Genomic DNA, 22,673 nt, shown 5'->3' on the forward strand with positions numbered 1-22,673 from the left:
TGTTAGCTGAAATGTTTTCTATCGTTTGTTTCATGAAGTATTGAATATTTCGCCTATAATTTTACTCTTTCCCTCCTGTTACCAATGCACCTAAAAACAACACACATTATCATTAACCTATTCTCCTTCACCGTCACTTCACTTTTCTCAATCGATATCTCATCTTCCATAGACGCGCAAGCGTATTCACAGGGCTACGCAAAAACTGATCAATATGCTCACAGCGGTTATTACTAAACAACTAGAGGCACAAAGACACAGCCGCAAAAAAGCAAAACAGTACAGTGAAGTGAAAATAATACATGAAAAGAAAGAGCAAGACAGAGCCAGAAGAAGAAGAATGAACAAACAATGCTGCAAAAACAACCACAAACTACAGATCAAAGCTCAGATCTCTTACGTCGTCGTCGTCATGCTCCATAGTCGATAAAAACGGCTGCAACACAGAGTTGGCAAACCAAAACGAAGGGAGCACACAACTGAACACACGAAGATGATGAACGACGAAGATCGTCTCCCCGAAAAAGCATAATCGACAGATAAATATGGTAACAGAGCTTAACTAAATATGAGAAAGTCATGCATAAACACAGTATCATAATATGGTGAGTGGTATTCGAATTGAATTTCCAAACAAAGACAAGGAAGAAACTTCAAACGGTGGACTGATAAAGCAAAAGTCGTGTATCGTTCACGAAGCCGCAGTCCGGTATCAAACAAGTTGATTCTCTCTCAAATGCGACACAAAGTTCATCGTGTGTCTCTCATCGCAAAGCAGATACATACCGCCATCAATTGCAACTTTTGCTTTCTTCTTTCCATTACACAACTACCGAGTGATGCGCTCTCCACTCGCAGTATAAATGTAACAGCATATGGTAAATGTTTAAGTGTAACTAAGTAGAGTTTAGGTTTCGGGAAAATTTTCGAATACAAGAATAGAATTTCGCTAACAATGTGAATGGAGAAGAGTTTCGCGTAGTGAGGACTCTATAGAAAAGTCTATGAAGCAGAAGATCAGAAGTCGAGTTCGAGAAAGTATGACAAAAAGTATCATGATGATATGCCCTATCAAGCTAGGCATTAGGCAGATGTTTTGAAGCAGGTTAAATGGGTACGGCGAGCTCTATCAACAAAGCCGCATAGACACATTTCGCAGGCAAGCGAACAGAAAAAGCATTCAAAAGCCAGCGTTTAAGTGGTCATAATCAATCAGTGATCAATTACCAGAAATTGGGTTTAGCCTGTACATTATGTAACAATGTTTTATGTGTTTTTTTTGATTATTTGTTTTCGAATTATCTAAATTCGATAATAGACTATTTCTAACTCTTTTTCACAACGAAAATATAGAGTGAGTTTGTGTACACTTTTATTGGACTTGGACGCGATTTATAAAAACTTTTTTTTCAAAGTTTAAGGTTTTCGAACTGTTAGTTGTTATGTTGTATTATTAATTTTCATTTCCCCCAAAAAGAAAGATAACGTGAATAATCCGTGATTTTTGAGGACGCAAAAAAACTGTGGGAAACAAAATAATAGAGCTGCAAGAATAGCGGATTAACATGAACTCAGAGTGCAAAACTGGAAGTAGATGAATTAGAGCAGGGATGCATAATAACCCAGACAAAACTCAGACTCTGTTCGCTGTTTCTAGAGGCAAAATGACTTTTGGTAGAAAGGTGAAAATGAGGTAAAACTGTCGTTTTCCAACCGACGAAGAGGTAAAGATCGTGCGAAGGAAAAGCGAAGGAACGGATCACTAACTGTCTGGCAGTGTGAGTTCCAGAAAAGAGAGGTACCAGATATAGGGCAAGGCAACGTTCAGTAATCCTCCCAAACCTGGCTAGCAAAAGAAGATACATTTTAAAAATAATCATAATAAATTTGGTGACCACCAAAGAGAAAGAGAGAAAAGAAAAAGGGAACGCGTTTCATTGCTTCGAAAACAATAGAAAATAATAAATAAGCGAAAGAGAAACATTTTCACCACAAACGTTCACCTTTCAATGATACTGCGTGCCATAAATTATCTTCAAATCTTCACAGCCTGAAGTACCTGAAACGAATGCAAATCTGCAGCACCGCTCCAATAACACTGTCAAAGTTGTGGGCTATACCTGAGATCAGGGTGTTTCCTATGCTCGCGACGTTGCTCTGTCTTGTCTTCCTGTTTCATAGTGAACGTGTCGGATTTACGGTTATGGAAATGGAATAGCCTATTTAAAATATTAACTTGGTCGACCGATCATAAAAAGGTAAATTTATATATGTGTTAAACGTTAAGAATCTCTTCACAACACACCGTACTGAACAGATGGTTTTTAAGCACATTATTGGGGACGTTTGGATATCAGAAGCCCGAAAACGGCATTTTTGAAAAGGGGAAAAGCACTTCAAAAATGGCGAAAACAATTTTCATTCCACGAATGGACGAATTTAATTTGCGTTTTGATTTTAATACATAAATCATCATGAGCACAAAATACGACGCGCCACACTAATAATGCAAACTGAACACTAAAACAATCGAACCGATTAAAAAGAGCTATAATAAGTTAATCTAAAAATACTTGAAATGCTCAACATAATTTATATGCGATCGCAAACAATCAATCAGTACATGCTCGAAGTGAGAAAACAATTGAAACAACGCATCAATAATTGCCTCCGATATGAGCTGGGCGTTTTGGGAAACAATGGGCAACTGAAATCGGTTTAAAGAGGGAATATATTGGGATGATGTGATCACAAAACGGAAAGAACTTGTCGACGATACGAAGCGAAGGCGAAAAGGCCACACAGTCATATGACCATGGTTTTGATAACAGGCGGTTTGCAAACGGATGCTTATTACTCGAAACGAGGGTAAAATTCGAAGAAAATAAACCAAAAAATCGCTCAAACTCAGCGGAAACAATCAAACAGATCGCCAAGTCATCAACGGAGATCGAAGAGATAATTTTAGTGGATCATCTAACGGAGCATCACTTTTTGTTTGCGATACTACAAATTCTTTTGCGTGCAAAAACAAATATGCATTGAATATGAGAAGCTGGTAAGAGCATGGCTTGAAACCACGATCGATACGAAACACGATCAACAATGAACAACTATGTTGTGGGCAAGAAAGTACGACAAAAGTAGCAGATAAGCTGTCGGGTAAGTCGAATGATACACGGTGGCGATAAACGACACGGTGATACCCGTGGGGTTTTGGGGGACAGTACAAATACGTTAATCTTATTAAAACAGCAAACAATAATGAGATGACAAACTTCAGTATGAACAACGATCTGGAAAGGAAGTGATACTGTTTCTGACTTTGGACGTGCAAACATCCATTTACAAGCATGCAGAGAGCTTGCAAAAGATAATTTACATGAAAAATGACAAACTACGGACCAACTACGCTCGAAAACAGTACTCGGCGTAAACAAATTATTTAATATTAGACCGTCCATCATATATGTGAAAGACATAGTTCATTATTTCTTTAGCCAAGCGGAAACGAAAAACATCAAGCAGTCAACAAGAATGTCTTTACCCTGGGGATCATAAATTCATCGTGAATCGGTTGCAATTTTCGCGAACATGTAGACAAGATTGAACTGCTGAATTGAAATGTATCAACTACTTATCGGAACTGTGATAATGAATTCCACAATGTAATCCTAAGTTTACTTTCTAAACAAACACCAAAAACCTTACAATCGAACGACACTCCTTGGGCACTGTTCAACTAACCCCCTTTCAGCCTGGATTTGGTGCAAAGTTTGCATTATATTGCATGCCTTATATAAAATGCATTTAAAGAGACCCGTCAAAACCTAGGCACCGTGTCTTACTGCGGGTACACGCTGCGGGCAATTATAGAAAATTTCAAACTATCTTTTTATCATGCACAAACGAAACAGTGCGGATGACAAGATTCTTATAAAAGAGCACCATTTCTACCGATAATCTGGTTTATCTAAAGATTGTATCGACCTAAATGTGGTGTACAGAATAACAACATCCTAGCGCGACTATGTTTCCGACCGCTGAAAGAGTGCCAAATGGGTCAGTGAACAATAATTCGCGTCACAGCGTCCTCTTTCAGATTTCTGCTGCTGGTGTTGCTAAACTGGGTAAGCATTAACCATACATTTTCAGTGCCTATATAATTGCTATTTTGATGAAATAAAATAATGACCACCACAAATCCTTCTTGTGTGCTTATTTCGACAAATTAATCGAGAGCATTTCACAAAGTCCCCATGAACCTCACGCCAATCGCGTCATTCTTTTAACGCACGGAATGCCTTCGATTTTTTCGTAATATTTGGTAAAATTTGATATTTGGTACCCTGAATATTTGGAGGATATTTGGTCTAAAGCGATTGCGACGAACATCAAGCATGGTAAGACCGTCCAACATCCCGAAGGACGATTGAAATCGTGTACTTTTCGTGTAGAAATTCATTCCGATTCTCTTGATTTTGTCCGGTTTCCGCGTTTGATGCGTGATGCGTTTACCAACGTATGTGTGCGTGTCGCCCAGCGGCCGGCGAAGAGGCGAAAATGGTTCGCCCCAGGAACGGTTCGAAAACGGAAGCAATCGTTACACAGACCACGAGTATGTGTGAGTGAGTGCGGCACGAAGCCCAAGCCAAAGAATTTTACACTGGGTCAGGCACCGTGTCGTTTCGGTTAATGAGGAAGAACGCGTTTAATCGCTTTTCGGGTAGGTTTTATAATTCTAAAATACTGTTTGTGGCAGTTTGGTGATATGGAGACCCGCAAACGGGTACGATTTTGGTTTAGTCCAACGCCGGTAGTACCAAATCCGCATGGGTGTGTTGGTGTGCCTTCGATCGTTAACGGAAAAGCGAACGCACGCACACCTGTGCATAGTTGTCAATATAAAAAACCACTCACAACCAGCTTCGTTCATTTTCTCGTTGGACCCGCAGCAGTGCGGAACTTCGCGTCAGGCGCCGATTATCGGTGGCCTGACGGGCTGCGGAAGTGCAGAAATGGAGAGATCTTATTGGTGTTGGGGCCGTTATTGGTGTGTGGACATACTGTGTTCGTGTTAAAAAATGTGCCGGTGATGTGTCTTCCTTGAAAAGCAACGGCGACGAGTAAAAGAAGATCAACCCCCCTCACCCAGCAGCAGCAACGACGACGACGAGATTGTTCAGAAACCGAATTTGGACGGCACTCATCATCGGTGCCGATCCAAGATGGCTGCTGCGTGAAGAAGCGTGCTTTCCTCGCTGTCGACGAAGAACGATGATGCATCGCTTCCGTCGAAAATCTTTTGTTGGTCAATGTGCTCGACAACACTGGATGCACGATGAAGCACCGGTCCCCATCTTGGTGTCCTTAATTCCCACATCGCTCATGTGGATTATTTTCCTTGAGAAAAATGGTGTGCAATGGGAAGGCACCTGGAATTCTGGCTAAACTCACACAGAACTCTTCGGGACCCTTTGAGTTGGATTATTTTCAGAACAGCGATCACAATTTCGCTACGTTACATATTTAGGTAATTATTTTTTAACAGATGAGTGACTGAGGCGAGTGGCGTGGTTTCTCCTTCAATCGGAATGACGCGCATCGTCAACACGTGTACTGAAAACTTTTACCTAACCTATTTCTCGGTTTTTATTTCTTTCCGCAGCCAACTTTGTGCTACTTGACGCCGGCGACACGTGATAGCAGCATCAGTTCGAACGTCACGGAAAACAAGAGTGTCCCCTAAACCTCTGTGATGTCTACAAAAATTGCCTACATACGTTGCTTTGCAGCGTCAATCTTTCCTTCGTTCCCATTTATTCTTGCACCCTTGTAATCTTGTGTTAAAGCGCAACAGAGGTGTATAGTTAGCTTGATGTAATTCATCGTAGTACACGATGTAATTTGTGAAGTTAACAATAGTTCTGCCGGTGGCGTGGAACGTAATATTGGGGTTCCGGAATACGTTTAAACCTTTGCAAATACTATTCGGAAAGGCTAAGAGTTGTTCTCCCTCGGTGCGGTTGGAGCACTTGAAAAACCAACACAAATTCATTCATGCATCGGTTGTGCGGTTCGTCGATCTTAGGGAACGCGCGGCAGGATGGAGAATAATGTAATCAACCACTTAAATTTCGGATGTTCCTTTAGTCAATAACCCTAGGACAGGCGGCGGGCGATTTTTTCTTTCTTTCTGGTTAAATACCATTGTCTGATAATAAGCAGGAGGTGTACAGTAGCGGTACCATTAACCGTTGTACAATTAACAATCACTTGAATTTCGGATGTAACCATACGTATAGTACATTGACGATCAATGTACGATCTGATACTCACTATGATCAACCACTTAAATTTCGGATATTACTAAAGCAATTACCATTGAGTGCGGATGTGCTTTTTCAGCTGTAATAAAGGGTAATGAATGATTCTGATACAATGAAACTGCAGTGTTTATTTTATTATCTCGAAAGAAAAGCGGGTTCTAACGACCAAATGTGTCAGGTTAACTAAAAAATTGTTCCATGTTCTATGGCAAATGATTTAGGCATCTATGGTAGCCATTCAGCCATCGCGTAGTAACAGTAATAACAAAGTATCCATATTAAACATCATTAAAAAGAATCCTTTTTTGATATGAAAAATCAAATATTCACGATTGGCATTGCTTGTTCGTTTTTATCGGAAATTAGTACGAATTCTACTGAACAAATACGGTTTGGTAGCGCAGCAGACAATGCTTCGCATTGATTCGCCTGAACTAGGCATTGTAATTAAAAATAAGGTGATTCTACATTTGAAGTTACATTGCAAAGTATTGATACAAAGAATGAGTGATTCCAGAGAACATTTCTCTTTTCTTCTTTCATACATTTCAGATTCTTTAACTCAAAAAAATCATCGCATATTGTCAACGTTTCAATATTGTTCAATTTTTCTATAAAGAAGCCATAAAAAACTTATCCTGCGGGGCCAGACGATGCGCAAACCGGACCGCAAAAACGTCATTTCGTTTGGCAGCAAAAATATAAAAACGAAATGTCAAACGTGTTTACGTTCGTGTTTTTGGTCCGAGAAAATAGAAATAGAAGAGAAATCAATTGATTTGTGAATATTTTTTTTTGTTTTTTCGCTTTTGTTGCTATACCAGCAAATAAGAACTTATCGGTCGGTTTTGCGGTCGGCCGCACATAAACGTTTTGACAGCAGCGCAGCAGTTTGGCATTGATCTGTAATGCGAAAAACATTACGTTACGCTTCGTCTGTCCCCGCAGTTACAAAATTTTGGTAATTTTTCATTTAAAATTACATTACAACATATTGTTTATGGAAAATGTCGGCACACAAGTGAGAGAACGCGGAGAAACAGAGACCGGGAACGCTGAAAAACAGAGACCGGAGAGCGCAGAAAAGAGAGCGGTCAGTAAATACTGAGAAATCGGTTCGAACGTTTGAACGGTTGAGGCGATCAAAAAACGCGAACGTCCGACAGGAAGGTGTTGTTGTGTTATCAGTATTTTTAGGGATTCTTACAAAGCCTCAGAAATTCAGAGCCAGAATTAAAAAAAAAACAACCAAGAGATTTTCCCGATTCAACCTACGAAAATCGCGAAGAAGAAGTTTAAGAGATGAAAGAAGCTGCAGGCTCAAGAGCTCTGTAATCAAGATAATATACGGTTGAAGCGATTTCGTGCAGCCGAGATCGCACTTCGCAGTATCGCAGCCGAGGTATTCTAGGCCGTGAGCCGTGGTAAAGGGTTTTGTGTGCTGAGTTGAAAACCCTTGCCTATTCTGTCGGTGTACGGGTTGCGGTGCGAACGACGATCGAAGTGCTCCGGGAAAAAAGTTGGCAAATTTGCGCTGCAAGTGCGACGGGGCAGTGAAAATCTGCGGTGCTTCCGTTTCCTTTTGGTGTCTCCATTTCCTTTTCCTGCCATCGTTGATAACTGAAACTGGAACTCTGGAAAAGCCATTTGGGGTCGGCAAACAATATTGAATCGTCGTTTACGTAATTTTTGCTGCTACTGCTTCTTGTTTGGCGTTTCTGTTATTTGCGCATGTGTGTGCTCCTGTCTGTCTGTCTGGCTGTGTGTGTGTGTGCGTGGGGTTGTGTGCGAATAGTTGCACACCCGAGGATTGTGTAATCCATTTCCCCGCCCCGCCGCCGGGGTTCCCGGCGGCCGGCGCGGCCACAGTATACTCTTGCGAACTGCGCGCGGCGAGAATATTCTGAATGTGTGAATCACTGCTGCCACACGTGCAAAGTTGGGGTCTCTCCGGAAAAGCGGAAAATGTTTTAATCCTCTCACATCTTCTGTTCTGTTCTTCCGTGTTCAGTCTCTTCAGTGTGTGCGCTCGGTGCAAATTTTCCACGCCTCAACAACAACAAAAAAAACCGGCGCAGAGCTGGTCCCCTGGAGTTCGTGACGAACGGTACCGCGCGTGTTGAGTGTGTTGGTGCGAGCGCAGCCCTGTGTCTGTGAAGCAAGGACTCGTGGAGAATTTTGCCTGCGTGAGAAAGAGAAAGGAAGAGAGAGCGCGCGCGCCAGTGATAGCAGTGTGTGCACGTGCTCCGCGGTGTGAGAGATCGTCCTGCCGTGATTTGCTGTGAGTGCTAGGGGTGTGTGCGGAGAATCGACCACCTGCATCAAACCGCGCCAGGACAGGACAGGAAGTGCCAGATCGCTTTCTCCCAGTCGCTCTTTGATCCTTCCTGAAAGGGGCCACCCATGGCCTTCCTGCGTACGGTTTCTCGTTGCAATGGGCTGGTGCCTCGCAAGGTGACCAGTCCCTCGGCGTCCAGCGCCATCGGTGGCCGGTGCTTAACGTACTCACGATCGGAGCAGTTCCTGCGACAGTACGGCCAGGCGGCCGGTGCCCGCCTGCCCTGTGCCCTGCTGGCCGCTCTCAACCACCGACTGCACGCCCTGGAAGCTCACGTCCATGGACCTGCGACCGCCGGTGCCGGAGCGCGGCGATGGCGCTCGACTTCGGTGGCAGCGGCCACGCCGGCAGGAGTACGAGCCAGTGCGGCCCACCACCAGCAGCAGGACAACAACCCCTCCAGCAGCCCGCCGGCCCGTGACCCGCTGGATGTCGGGTTCAACGACCCGAATGCCGCGTTCAAGAGCAAAACTACCTTCGAGCTGATCCGTGCGTACCTCGTGTACGTCCTGTGCTCGTCCGAGTTTCTGGTGGAGAACAACATGAGGGTAAGGTTTATCGCAGACGAGCCCCCGGGTCCGGCGTTGCTACCTTCACGGATAGCCTTACAACAAGTGCTGGGCGATGCGGTGGACCCAAGACCCCGCTGTTGTTGTAGGCCTATCAGCCTCTTCAATCAGCCAGCAAAATGCGAGCGTAGAAAAACTGTAACGAAAATGGGGCCCACTTTTCCGCTTGCACTCGGCGCAACATTCCGCATACATTCTGATCATTTTAGCATCCACTAACATCCAACCATCGAACTCGATAACCCGTGGAAACCGTCACCTCCTGAGCGGCAAAGATTTACCGTTCGGCGTAGCCCACAACTCGAACCTGATAGCCACCGATCTGCTCCACTTTTTGACACTCGAACGAGTGTAGGTCCAGTGGGTACCGAATGTTTATTTAATTGCCGAATATTTACTTTTTAGAGTTGCAAACAATCTCATCCTGAAAGGGCAACGTTGCATAATCGCCACCCTTTCCCTGCTGGCAATTGCATGATGTCGCTAAAATGTTGCAAAATGCGCCCAACTCTCGACCAGAACGGGGCGCACTGTAGATCCGGCAAAACTGTTGACGCGAGCTCGTTGCCACGGGCGACAGGGAACCGTTTACTTGGGCTAATCGATAGGCTTGTTGGATATTCGATATTTGTAAAGAGCATTAGCCGACTGCTTCGTTCGCTTATGTCACCAACGGCATTGCCTATGCATTAATTTGAAAAACTTTTCCGATGTTTTGGACGACGAATACACTTGTTTCCTCTCTAGTGTGCTACGTTGTAGTCTTTCGTTAGTTAGTAACAACCGCTGGTAGTTGCCTAATCGCAGTTCACCGTGCCAGAAGAGCCAACCCTGCCCTTACCCGGAACGGTGCTCAGCGGCCCCGGCGACATTCGGTTCGAAGAATCGCGAGGAAGCTAAATTTATCACCGCCAACACACGGTTCGGCCAACTATTCGCCAATGTGTGATACACTGTGGGCCGTGGCACGGGATCGTGGTTTGTTTTTCGTCTCTCTAGATCGTCGTTCAGCCAACACCGCCGGCTGCCCTGCCGATGACGAATGGGCCCCGCCCCTGGGTTTTAGGACATGGTACGACACACGGTCCGCTCACGGTAGTTGAGGGGACAAAACCATGTTTTCCTTACAGAAAAAAGCTCCTGGCACGCTGACGGCGGAAAATGACCTGTCGATCAACCGCGCGCCTACTACGACTGTGATTGTCCGCTAGCTCTCTTGAAGTCTCGTGTCTCAACAGTTAATTTCAAACTAACCCATCGGTCACTCGAAAGAACAACAGGAAGAAAAGTCGGATGCGGTTCAAAGTGCGAAGGAAAACCGATACACGGGGGTCAGTCGCACGCGCCGTGTGTCCATCTTGAAACACAACCCGCGTTAGAGCAAAGGTTGCCATGTCGACCGCCTACACAACGTGCTGGATGGAATTCCAAATATTTACCGTTCGCCAGACAGACGTGGGCAATTAGCTAATGTTTTTCGCTGGAAAAAGACCTTTCCAATGCGACTCCGGCAATCGATCGTGGATAAAACTGCACTTCCCATAAATCATTCCGCGCCCGACACGACGTTGGGCGACGCAACGAACTGAACAATAAATTGTAGAAAATTGTTCCACCGTGAGCGCGGGAAAAAGGGGTTTTAATTGATCCCTCGGTCAATCAGTCGCGGTCGCCGGGGGTGTGTCTGTTACCGGCTCCGACCTGGCGCCCGGATGTGGCTGGTGTATCCGTCGGTCTCCATTTACTCGATGGGTGATGGGTTGGCTGATAATTATGCTAAAATTATCCTTTCATGCCGTGGGGACACCTACCCGCTCATGTTGCTGTCCTAAGGTGAGCAGAATTTGCCGAGGAACCTAATTTACATATGGACCGGCGCCAAATGGTACCAGTGCGCGTTCCGTATCGGTATCAGGTCTTTCACTGGTCCTTCACCGAGCTGACGTCATGTCTCGTTCGATTCCGCCCAAAATCGTACTAATTTGGTCGATTTCTTTATCACGACCAGAAAGCGTGTCTCTAGAAGCCATACGAAGTACGTTGCTTTGAATTGACCACAATAAAGGGGGTTAATTTTGGAGAGGATAGCCTTCGCGATTTCCTCTTCGAATAGTATCAACTGGAAGTGTCCACTTCAAGTTGATTGCGCACTTGTCAGGGTTTAGGTGCCCGCTTTCGTCTTCAAACCAATTAATCGATACGATCGGTTGCTGTCGCTGGAAACGCTCGCACGTGCCGCAGTTTAAATCAATCCACCGCTCGCGCCCACCGATGGCTTTCGATTTCAATGGCACGGTTCGTCCTGCGGCAGCGCCAGTTGCTTGTCACGTTCAATTTTAGCGTCCCTCCCATGTGGCAACAGACAACCAAACCCCCCCGAACGGTAACGATTCGGCAACTTTCTAACCCATCACGGCACCGAGCCAAGCAGGTCTCGAAATCCTCCGATCACTACTGATGGACGGTGTGTGGGGAGAGGGGCGCGGCTATATTTACGATCACGATCACGTTTTCGCCGGTTCGCCCCCACAGGGTCTGTTACCAGATCGCGATTGAACAGCTGACGAGGATCACAGATCAATCACCGAGGGTGCCGCCCTTTGGCAGGGTGGCAGAAAATAGATTTCGGTCCCCGTGCGGACTGTCGCGTTTGGGACCGCTCACCGGCAAATCCGGTTCCGGCGGGGCCGGGGCGTGTAATGTAGTGGGAATTAGCACGAGTTACGAGCGGCTTTCAAAATGGCCGGAAGGCATGGTCACATGCCGACGGACCGTCTTTTATTTGCAACAAACACGTTGACGTGGTGGGGGATTACGAAAGGCGGGCCAACTTTCGCCCCGTAGCTAACTGACGATAAGGAGAACGGCAAACAGGAACAATGGGCTAAGCGTGAACGGCGCCACGGTGTATCGTCGTGGCTCAATGTCACCGGGACCAAGAAGTCGCGTTTCTCTCTCCAGGAGTGACTCCGAAAATCCGGGCCAAACAGCCAAACCGTGTGCTAATGGAAAGCCAAATTATCGAGTGACTGCGACCGCGGGACTGGTGTCGGTCGTCGGTCGTTCGGTCACGTGTGCGCACGGATCTCTCTAATCGGCTCTAATTAAAACCGGTGAGACGGTGTGAAACATTGTCGTCCACAGTGGGCTGGAAAGATGCGAATCACTCGTCGTCGTGGATGTGGCCCCGGAGCACTCGGCATGTCTCAATCTAAGCCCGATAGCGTCGGCAAAGCCAGAACACGGCCCGGATAAGTAAAGCGATCCGACGGGATCTAGTAGAGCTCGTCATGGATGTTTGCTTTCATTGCACACGCCGCCTGCGCTACACTTATCGTCTTGCCACACTGAAGCTGCCACATTTTTGGGCCTTCCATCGATCTCGGTTTGTAACTGTTATCACAGCTGTACAATGTGCCTCTGCCTAACCTATTAAAAAGGTGAATTGTTTTATAAACTTTTTTGTTAAACAACTTGTACTTGTAGGGAACTTCAATCTCAAGAGATAATATATCATCAAGATGCCGGCGAACCAGACGATAACACGAGCACGAACCCAGGCCCCCAATAAACCCCTTCTAGAGAGCGCTAAATCGTTGTGACCTTGACAGTGCGCTGCCGGCGTCGGAGATGCGGAACCGGCACGCCCGCTTCGCGGTGGACGCAAAACGGGTCCGAGGTCCCTACCCACCCGCTGCATTCCGTAACACACACTGCGTGCCGCCCGCACACACTGGATCGTTGCATAATGCACCGCGCCGATGCATTCGCCTGCGCGAAAAACGCAAGGCGCGCTTCGGCCTCGGCGGGGCACACGATCGCTCCCCGTACGTCAATGGGGGTAGTGGTGGTTTATTGACTCACGGTTCGCCGCATCAGCTGAGCCGGCTGAGGGCTTCACGGTACACGTTAGCTTTATTTTTAACCTTCTTTTCGCCCGTTGAATGAACTGTACCTTTTTTGTGGTGCGCAAAGATTTTGCACGACATCTCAACCCACTGTGTGTAGCAATTGGAACGGGGTCCGTGTGGTCGGGAGCGTGCGACGAGGGGTCAAGGCCACCCATAAACCCTGTTGCTATGCTGCTGCGCTGCCACTCGAGCGCCAATAAAAATTTGCGAAACTTGAGCAGCCATCCGGCAACACACACGCCACGCCAGGAAATCACTCAAGCAAGGCAGGGCTGGCACACAATATTGGCGAGGGACATTAAATTTCCTCGCCATGACCTTGATTCGTGTGGCCGCTACGATCGCGTGACCACTGCTTCGGTCCCGGTCCGCCATTAGAGCCTGTTTAGAGTTAGCCCGGCCAGTCCAGGAGTTGCCGTTTTACGATCGTGCGGCGGTCGTTTTTTGGTTGGGGACAATTTTGGGACAACGACTGAACTTGAGATGACATTGCGAATGCGACCGGAATTTAGATGGCGCGGGCTCCGGGGAGGTGTCTGGAGGTACTTTTATGTCCGTCTCTGCTCACGGTGACGGTACCGGGGGGTGGTTCACATTCAAATCAACGCAATTAATCCTTCATCATAAACTGAATACAATCATCGGCGTGATCGGTGTAACTAACGAATGAATATGTTTACTTTCCTCTTTCTCTCTCTCTCTCTCTCTGTTTTCTCTTTCTCGTTCTATGTTTCCCTTTTGTCCCCACCTGTGAATGTGTGTGCGTGTGTTGCTCGCTCCAATCTTCCTGCGCGCTTCTTGCTGTACACACTTTCACGCTGCGTGCTCTGGTGCTACAACAACACAAAAATTCTATGAATTGGAATACATTGGATGATGATGATCGTGATGCCGACGATCACCTGTGGCTGACGCATGTCCCAAATTGCAAATTTACACGCACGTACAAATGAATCGGCATCGCATTACACCAACAACACCACGATCACCGATCATCAACCCCACTCTCTGGCTTTACCCCTGACATTGGACACAACGAATTACCACATTGGCCGGTAACATTGGCCAACGGAAAATCGCATCTTCTCGAATGCCATCATCATGCTCGAATGCTCATTGTCAACGAACACCAAACGCACGCCAAACACACATGCACGCACGCCAAACACGCACGTGCTTCTTCTCGGTGGCCACGTGCGCACGCCCGCCCGCCCCCCGTTTTCAGCTCATGAAAGTGACGCAAGCCGTGCTCGGCGAAAAGCTCTTTACGTTGCTGATGAAGTACACGTTCTACGGCCATTTTGTGGCTGGCGAAGATCAGGTCAAGATAGTGCCGACGCTGGAAAGGTACATTCAAACACCGGTAGCCGCGTAGTATTTCTAATGGAGATTTTTTTTTCTTTTTTTTTCTCTCTCTCTCTTTTTCTCTCTTTCTTTTTTGTTTGTGTACGGTACACGTGTTTTGTATCTGTTGTTTGTTGTTTGTTTTTATGTTCTCTTTTTCTTCTTTTTTCTTCTCTTTTTCCCCCCTTCGCGCTGATCGGTGTCCGTTGGTTGTGTTGGTAACGATCTTCTTCGATCTCTCCTTTCCTTTTTTCCGGTTCCGGTGTGCGGTTCTCTATTCTTTCGCACCGTTGTGCCCCCTTTACAATCTTTACCCTCCGGCCCGGTCCCGGTCCGGTGTGGGATCTTGATGCGGTTCTCGACTTCGACTTGCCCACGAATGCGCTCCGAATCCGATCCCGGACCGTGTCCACCCCCCGTCTCCCCGTCCTGTGTGCCGCCGCGCGAACGCTCTCATCCCGATCCCGATCGATATGGCCCGCCGGCGCTGGCGGAACTGGCTGCTCCGGCTGCACCCGATGGAATGACCCTTCGTCGACGGGCGGGCGGTCTGGGTGGGCGGGCGGATGGGATTGCAGCTCATGAAGCTGATGCGTGCCGTCCTCGGGGACAATCTGTTCATCTATCTGATGAAGCAAACGTTCTATGGGCATTTTGTGGCGGGCGAGGATCGCATCCGGATAGTGCCAACACTCTCAAGGTGTCTTTGAACGTCTTCATCTCTGTAACTGCTCTCTCTCCCTCTGTCTCTCTCTCTCGCTCTGTCTTCCATACCGCGACTTCAACGGTATTTTTTCGGGCTGATTCTTTCGACCAGCTCGACCCTAATCTGTCACACCGAAGTCGGTGTTGTTCCGTACAATCCTTTCCCGAAAAAATAAAGTTCCATTTGGCAATTTCTATCAGGTCCCCTATCGAAGCCTATCCCCTCAATCGTTTGCCAAAATACCAGTAGCGATCGCAACTTGTAATGCAAAGATTGTAATATTTTTATCACTCTTCAAATGTTTATCTGCGTGTTTAGCCCTTTTTACATATTTCTAAACTTAATTTGATCAGTTACTGTGTTCTCACGTCCCTACAACCCTTGTTTTTGGCCTCCCCTTCCACTAACGTTACTGTAATCCTAACGAAACCGTCGCACGGACAAACATTCGACCGATCGTTTCACTAATCGGATGCCATTTCGATCCTTTTTTGCAAGATTGCGCTCGTTTGGCGTGAAACCCATCCTTGACTATTCGGTGGAGGAAGACTTGTCGCAGGAGGAGGCCGAAAAGCGTGAAGTCGAGTAAGTTTTGTATCCGTCAGTGCCAGCGGACAGCGAACCGGACCCTCACTTCCTCGGGTCTTCCTCTGATCTTGTTTTGTCGCTTCCACAGAGCTTCGCTGTCGTCCACGGGGACGAACCTGTCCGGCGATGCCGATTCGCTGCCGCAGTACAGCGTCGACAAAACGTTCGCCGATCGGCGCTACAAGGTGCAGAGCGCTAGGACCTACTTCTATCTCAATGAGGCTACCTGCGAGCGCAACATGGAAACGTTCCTCGAGTGTCTCGATGCCGTCAAAGGTTTGTGTGTTTTCCTGTGTGGTATCCCTATCGAATTTCAGCATCTCCGCAGAACCGCCGCCCCGAGAGCTGCTTATTGGCATAAACCACCGAGACACTTATGCCAGAGCAGAAGAACCTGGGCAACAGTTTTTGCCTCGCATTAGCTAAAAATACTGCTTCTCGCTGGCAGAAGATCGCGCCCCAATTCGCTGCCTGCAGTCAATTGTCCATCATCACAAGGTGCTACGGGGGGGTGCCACATAGGGGCAGCAAAATGCAAGCTTCATGCTGACCACTCAACAAACGGTGGCCGCGCAATGGCGGTGGCTGCAAACGTTGCATAATAAACGTCTCGCCACCCGGGTCCTCAACGACGGCCTTTTGGCCCTCGCCAGCCATCCCGTATGCCGTATTTAAACCAAAAATTGTATGCTAAGGAATGTGCCACTCTGCGCAGACTTTTTTTTGCTATAGCACTTTCCGTATTGTTTTGTCTCGTGACCAAACAGCGCACAGGATGGCTCGCGTGTTCTCCTGTCCTTTTCTATGCTTCCCTTGTCCGCTGGCTGGAAGAGGTATCATTTTTTGCTTGATCACCACGAAGGACGATGCAGGAAGCAAATGGCCACACCAGTGACCGGTTCATACCGGTTGCGCCAACGAAGAAGCGAAGGCCATTCGGATGCCATCATTTTTGGAGTGCTTTGCGGAACGATCGGAAGCCATTTCTAACGTTGATCCACAGCTCGATTGACTGGAGGGACTAATAGATAAATAAGAACACTATCTAACGTTTCTGTTAAAATTGAGTATCGAATCGCATCAGTACGAAAGTGCCGAAAAATTGTTTTTAAAGCAATTATTAATAGCTTGCCGGCCGCAGCTGGTGGCCCCATTTTTCGCGCACGTTACGGGACCAATCCGACAAGAAGCAGAACCGCGCGTCGGCGAAGCGCATCACGTGCTGTCCGCGCGCCGGTAATGATGACGATGAACTTTTCTGCCGCACCTGTCTCGGTCTCCCGCTCGCCATTGGCGTTTGTGAGAGGGCTATCGCGGACCGCCAACCGACTGGGCCGCTCTGTTTGACGTCACGAACCCCTCAGGAATGTGCAACGAAGGGTCGAATGCGGGAGAAAGAAGGAAGGCGACTCCTCAGAGCACTCGGTTCGGAAGAGACGTTTCAGAACGCGTTTCAGCGTTTCAGAACCCAGATTATATGTGGTGCGCCGCAGCAAATGTAGTTAATTGAATTGAAACCGGTTCTCCTGCAGCCCGGTTGACGATTCCCAGGGACAAAGATGATGGGCCTGGCCACTTTTGCCTGTCGTTCCGGCCAACCAACATCCATTAGCGCGCGCGCGGATGGAGCGAGAGAAAATTGGCCTATTTATGTATGAAGGGTGGAAAACCACGAACCGCTGTAAAACAGCGGACGACGAGGACGAAGGATCGGTGTTCGATTAAAAATTGCTTTTCTTTTTCTCAACTCCGCACTGATAGGCGCCACATTCGGAACGGGCATTACGGCCATCAAATTGACTGCCCTCGGTAGGCCACAGCTGCTAGTAAGTAGTGGACAGAACACCAACCACCAACACAGGGGGATTATTCTAAGGCGCCTTGTTTCCCTTTCTTTACAGCTTCAAGTCTCGGAAGTAATTATGCAGGCTCGCCGTTACATGATGGACCTGGCTGGTGGTACCGGAAACATCCTGACACATCACAAAACCATCAAGGATCTCGAGCGTTACCTCGGTAATGTGGCTGACAAGAAGGAAGTGAAGGAGTTCCTCACGAAAGTCACTTCGGATAACGACGGGTAAGGGAAATCGGCTGCCCCGTGCTGCCAGCTTACTGTTGACACGATCGATCGCTTCGCTTTGCAGCATTCTCCATCTGTTCCCGTGGAGTGGCATCATTAACGAGGACTGTCAGCTGAGCGAATCGTTCCGCGTGCCGGACCCGGTCACCGGACAGATGCGTCGTTTGATCTCAAAGATTCCCCCCAAAGAGGAGGAGATGTTCCGGAACATGATTCGACGCTTGAACACTATCGTCAAGGTAGGTTGCGGTGGTTGGTCGAGAGGTGGTCCGGTCGAGACTTTCTGTTGTGCTAATCTGAACGCCGTGACTACGCCTGCCACAGACTGCCCAAGATTTGGACGTTCGTATTATGATTGACGCCGAGCAGACGTATTTCCAACCGGCCATCTCGCGTATCACGCTCGAAATGATGCGAAAGTACAACACGGAAAAGGCCATCGTGTTCAACACGTACCAGTGCTACCTGAAGGATACGTATAAGGAGGTAAGCCGTGTGACACGAGCTGCACAGATGGCCGGGGAGACTAAGACCGAAGCCTTCTTCTAGGTGTGCACTGATCTTGAGCAAGCAAAGCGACAAAACTTTTACTTCGGTGCGAAGCTGGTGCGCGGTGCGTACATCGAGCAGGAGCGGGCACGGGCTGCCGCCCTTGGGTACGAGGATCCGACGAATCCGTCGTTCGAGGCGACCACCGAGATGTACCACAAGACGCTGACGGAGTGTCTAAGAAGAATCAGGGTGCGTATCGCCGAAAAAATGGTGAAGGCTCAGAGTTTCTTTACAAACCGCTCCACTCCGCTGCCCAACAGATTCTCAAGGACGCTAATATGGATCCGAAGAAGATTGCCATCATGGTAGCATCGCACAACGAGGACACGGTCCGGTTTGCCATCGAGAAGATGCAAGAGATCGGAATCCATCCGGAGGATAAGGTGATCTGTTTCGGTCAATTACTGGGCATGTGTGACTACATCACGTTCCCGCTGGGTAAGTGTGACACTGTTGTGCTCTCGATGCCGTGAACCCCGCACACGTTTGACACTGGTGCTCTCTTTTGGTGCGTCCGCAGGTCAAGCGGGCTACTCAGCCTACAAATACATCCCGTACGGTCCGGTCAACGAAGTGCTGCCCTACCTATCGCGGCGAGCACAGGAAAACAAGGGCGTGTTGCAGAAAATCAAAAAGGAAAAGCGTCTCCTGCTGTCTGAAATCACCAAGCGGCTAGCGAAGGGTCAGCTGTTTTACAAACCGCAGGGCAAATATGTCCCCATCTAAAGCGGCTCGATCGAGCAGCATCAACACACACAGACAAACACACAGTACTACTCCACTTTAGGCCGTAGGCGACAGATCGTTACAACCCTCGTACCTCTCCTCTAAAACCTATTCACCCTTCCTTCATCTTGCGGAGGGTTGCGATCGAACAGAAGCGATCGTGCTTTGCGGGCAAACGAACCGATCGGTCGGTGCCCCTCCGTCCTAGGACAACTCCGAAGATTGCGCGCCAAGGCTATTCAAAATAGTGGCGGTTCTAGGAGAGGCTTCCCTTGTTTAACAATTTGTACTGCCCCGGGTGCGCCTCGTTTCGTCGATCGCTGATCGCCTTGAGGAATGTTTAGTTTGGCCCTAGTGGCAAACCAAACGATGTTCGCTTTCCGTTGCTAGAGAGAAAGAGAGAGAGAGAGAGAGAGAGAGAGAGAGAGAGAGAGAGAGAGAAAGAGAAAGAGAGAGAGAGTAAAGATGCTATAGTTTAAAATATTACAATTTGTGATTTACGGTAGCAACGGCTTTTGGTTGGTGGCAGTTGCCAATGCCATCTTCGAATCCCCCACCCAACACGGTATTCCGGCTGGCCACCCCTGCTTCTTCAACACCGTTTCGCGCAAGACATCTGTACCATCGAACACCCATGAATCTGAGTTAGCTGTTTACGCATTCAAAGAAGCTCCGATGCGTGGTTATTGAGGGTTGTGTGTAACGTCGATTACTCTCAAACCAGTATTGAGATTTCCGTGTGTCCGCCTGTGCGAACGGATGCACCTAGAATCCGCCCCTAGAGTGAATGTTAGTATTATGCTTAGAACGCGAACGTCACAAGGCAGGCAACCACTAGCCCACCCCCAACCGAGGGGGCGCAACGGCCTCGCGATAATGTGTCACAAGTGCGTGAATCGACGGAGAAAGCCCGGAGAAGAAGAACACAATACACACCTTACAAAATGCTGACAATAAATCGACTATGAAATACGCGAGTAGAGCTGAACCGTAAGGTGGTGAGGATCACGATCCGGGGTTGGATTGTTGAAGGCTTGTCAAATTAAATTTAATTTAACGAACGCATACGAGCAGGCTGAACCCCTGTGGCGGCAGACGCACGGTCGTGTGACGCACACGTCCTATTTCCGTCGCTCACGCTCATGGCGGGAGGCTGGCAGTCCTGAACGCAACGGCAGGACGAACGTCGAGCAGAACTAGGAAAAATTTTAGGTGGAACGTTAATATATCATATATAAATGTGTGAATAAACATATAAACAAACGAAAACCACACGAAACCACATACCGAGAGCAAAAAACAAACACACAAACGAAAGCGAACAGTTTCTTAAAGTTCTAAATAAATGTTTACACGTTCCCGGCGAACCCAGCCCAGCCCGGCGCCGGAGAGATACTGAAACCCCCGAATAATGGATTATGGAATGGTAAAAAAGGAGTACAGGAAACCAACCTATGCTAGTGACGATTATTATAGTGCGTGAAGCCCTGAACAGCTGAAGCCATCATGGCCACAAAGTTGATGTGTTTTCGAACATTTCGATGTGAACCGAGGGGGATTGGATTGGGATGATGGCCGCGCGACGATGTTGGCGCAAGTGTCCCGTTGGTATTGAAATTTCTCTGATCGTATGGGTGTGTAAAAAATTCTGAAGCAAACAATAAACGTAATCAGAAGATTCGTGTCGTTGTTCACCAGAAAGAAATACGGCCACGTGCGTGTTAAAAGTTCGCCAAATTATTCGCTACTAAAAATGTGAACTCCGTTTCCGTTCGTGCTGGCCGCGAGCTGGAACCGGACCGGCCGGCTAATGGCGCGCGCCGGTCTTTAGTCAGGAGAAGAGTTCCCATCCGAAAGGACCATGGATGCATCGTTGCGGAGCTTAGGTTTCGTCAATCAAATTACGTTCGAAATTCTACACCCGGAGTTATACAACTCCGGCCGTCCTTCTACGATTCTGTGACTTCACATCAGTCACATTTTCTTGATGATCGTCGTTCAATTCCTTTTCTAAATTTGCCAGCGACAGTACAAGAAACCAACGTGACTGACGACTCCCAAGATAATAATAAAAGGATAGAAAGGATTCGGTTCCGAAAAAGTGGTCACGCCTAGCTACTAGGTCCATTTGCAACGTGGCTATCGAGTTACTTCAGATCCCTTTGGTCGATGAGCCTAGGTTCATATTCTCAATACACTAGAAAGAAAGAACTTGAAACAATAACAGTAATGACGCAAAGAAGAAGATCATCGAAGAACCACTTTCATGTTTTATATCATGTTTCACTAAATAACAGTATAAATGTTATGAAAAAGCAACTAAATAGCATAGAAACAGATGAAAAAAGATCGAAATGAGTGCCTCTCAAACTCTCAAGAGCGCCGTTGTTGACAAGAAAATATGGCTTTTCTCATGCAAGAAAATATGGCTCTAGCTGCTCGTGCAAAATATGGCTCTTTCTGCACATGCAAGAAAAAATGGCTGTTTCTTTTCCTTTTCTCTCTTCCCAGAAGCTGTCCAAAATCGGCCGATTGTCAAAAGGCAAAACATTGAAACGATTTTTGTTTGATAAACAAAGCAAAGTGAACGCTTTTACAAAATCACCTGAATAAACGATTGCAGTCAAAGTGGAAGCTTCGGCATTGATTAAGAAAGAGGATGATGTTGAGTAAGTTGGTGTTCAATAAGGATTAAAAGGTATGATAGCGAATTCTTTTCCAGAACGGCAAAAATATGTCGATGGTGCCTGTCGCCCACTGACGCTTTGGAGGTTCTTGCGAACGATGATTCCGGGCAAAATAAAGTACAAAAAAACTTCGATTTTGCCGGTCTGCAGGTAGTAGAATTGTAAAAATAGACATCTCACATTGTACCACAAGAAAAACTGGTCTATGAAACTATTATTTTTACAGATTGAATTATCTCCTGGAGTTCCGTCTTATTTGTGCACGATGTGCGAATCCCGTTTGAAAAAGATAGACCACTCTGGCGAACAAACGGTTGGAACAGAATTGTCTATTAAAACTGAAGTTACCTCATCGGATGCAGTGAAGGATTTGCACTTGAATCAGAAGTGTTGTACTGTTCATCAAGCGAATAGTACATATGAATGTTGTGACCACATACTTGAAGATTTTTTCGAGGCAGAGGAAAATCCAATCGCAATCAAATCAGAGTACGAAGAGGTCGATGAGCAGCATCACCTGCAAACAACGAATGATGATGTGAATCATGAACAGGATAAAAGAAATCCTATGGAACCGATTTCTCAGGATCAAAAAGATCACTCTGTGATCGTGGCACATCATTCGACGAATAAGGACGAAGAGCATCAGTGTCCTTATTGCCTTGCAAAGTTTACCAGGTCATCAGGGTTAAAGACTCATATCCGCACTCACACCGGCGAAAGGCCATACCAGTGTAAAGTATGTGACAAAGCCTTCCATTCATCAGGCATTTTGGCAGAACATTCGAAAACACACAATAAGGACCAACAGTATCGGTGCCCTCATTGTTCATCAATGTT

At 47.1% G+C, this 22,673-nt stretch overlaps 2 protein-coding genes and 1 long non-coding RNA gene across 5 annotated transcripts in view; all 3 read left to right on the forward strand.

Moving 5' to 3' along the window:
• LOC131212041 (uncharacterized) overlaps positions 1–3,861 on the forward strand; it is a 7,454-nt gene extending 3,593 nt beyond the window's left edge. For both annotated transcript variants that reach the window (XM_058205761.1, XM_058205762.1), the window contains exon 5: positions 173–3,861. In XM_058205761.1, coding sequence (XP_058061744.1) covers positions 173–237 — 65 coding nt within the window. In that variant the 3' untranslated portion in view covers positions 238–3,861. The remainder of the gene's footprint in view (positions 1–172) is intronic.
• A 3,574-nt stretch (positions 3,862–7,435) lies between these two features.
• Positions 7,436–20,816, forward strand: LOC131212004 (proline dehydrogenase 1, mitochondrial). Of its 2 annotated transcripts, none has more exons than XM_058205716.1 (12): positions 7,436–7,499; positions 8,341–9,215; positions 14,373–14,494; positions 15,696–15,782; positions 15,874–16,061; positions 17,547–17,611; positions 17,687–17,865; positions 17,933–18,107; positions 18,193–18,354; positions 18,418–18,609; positions 18,681–18,858; positions 18,941–20,816. In XM_058205716.1, exons 2-12 carry the CDS (start codon positions 8,733–8,735, stop codon positions 19,144–19,146), a joined length of 2,037 nt encoding a protein of 678 aa, XP_058061699.1. In that variant the 5' UTR covers positions 7,436–7,499; positions 8,341–8,732; the 3' UTR covers positions 19,147–20,816. The 2 variants fall into 2 exon arrangements, with proteins under 2 accessions (XP_058061699.1, XP_058061698.1); XM_058205715.1 differs by lacking the exon at positions 14,373–14,494 and adding an exon at positions 15,070–15,191.
• Positions 20,817–21,733: 917 nt separating this feature from the next.
• Positions 21,734–22,193, forward strand: LOC131211502 (uncharacterized). The gene is made up of 3 exons (XR_009156901.1): positions 21,734–21,815; positions 21,869–21,983; positions 22,060–22,193. It is a non-coding gene; the product is annotated as an uncharacterized LOC131211502 (long non-coding RNA).
• The last annotated feature ends 480 nt before the right edge of the window (positions 22,194–22,673 follow it).

This window comes from Anopheles bellator, chromosome 2 (genome assembly GCF_943735745.2).
Source record: "Anopheles bellator chromosome 2, idAnoBellAS_SP24_06.2, whole genome shotgun sequence".
Lineage (NCBI taxonomy): Eukaryota > Metazoa > Arthropoda > Insecta > Diptera > Culicidae > Anopheles > Anopheles bellator.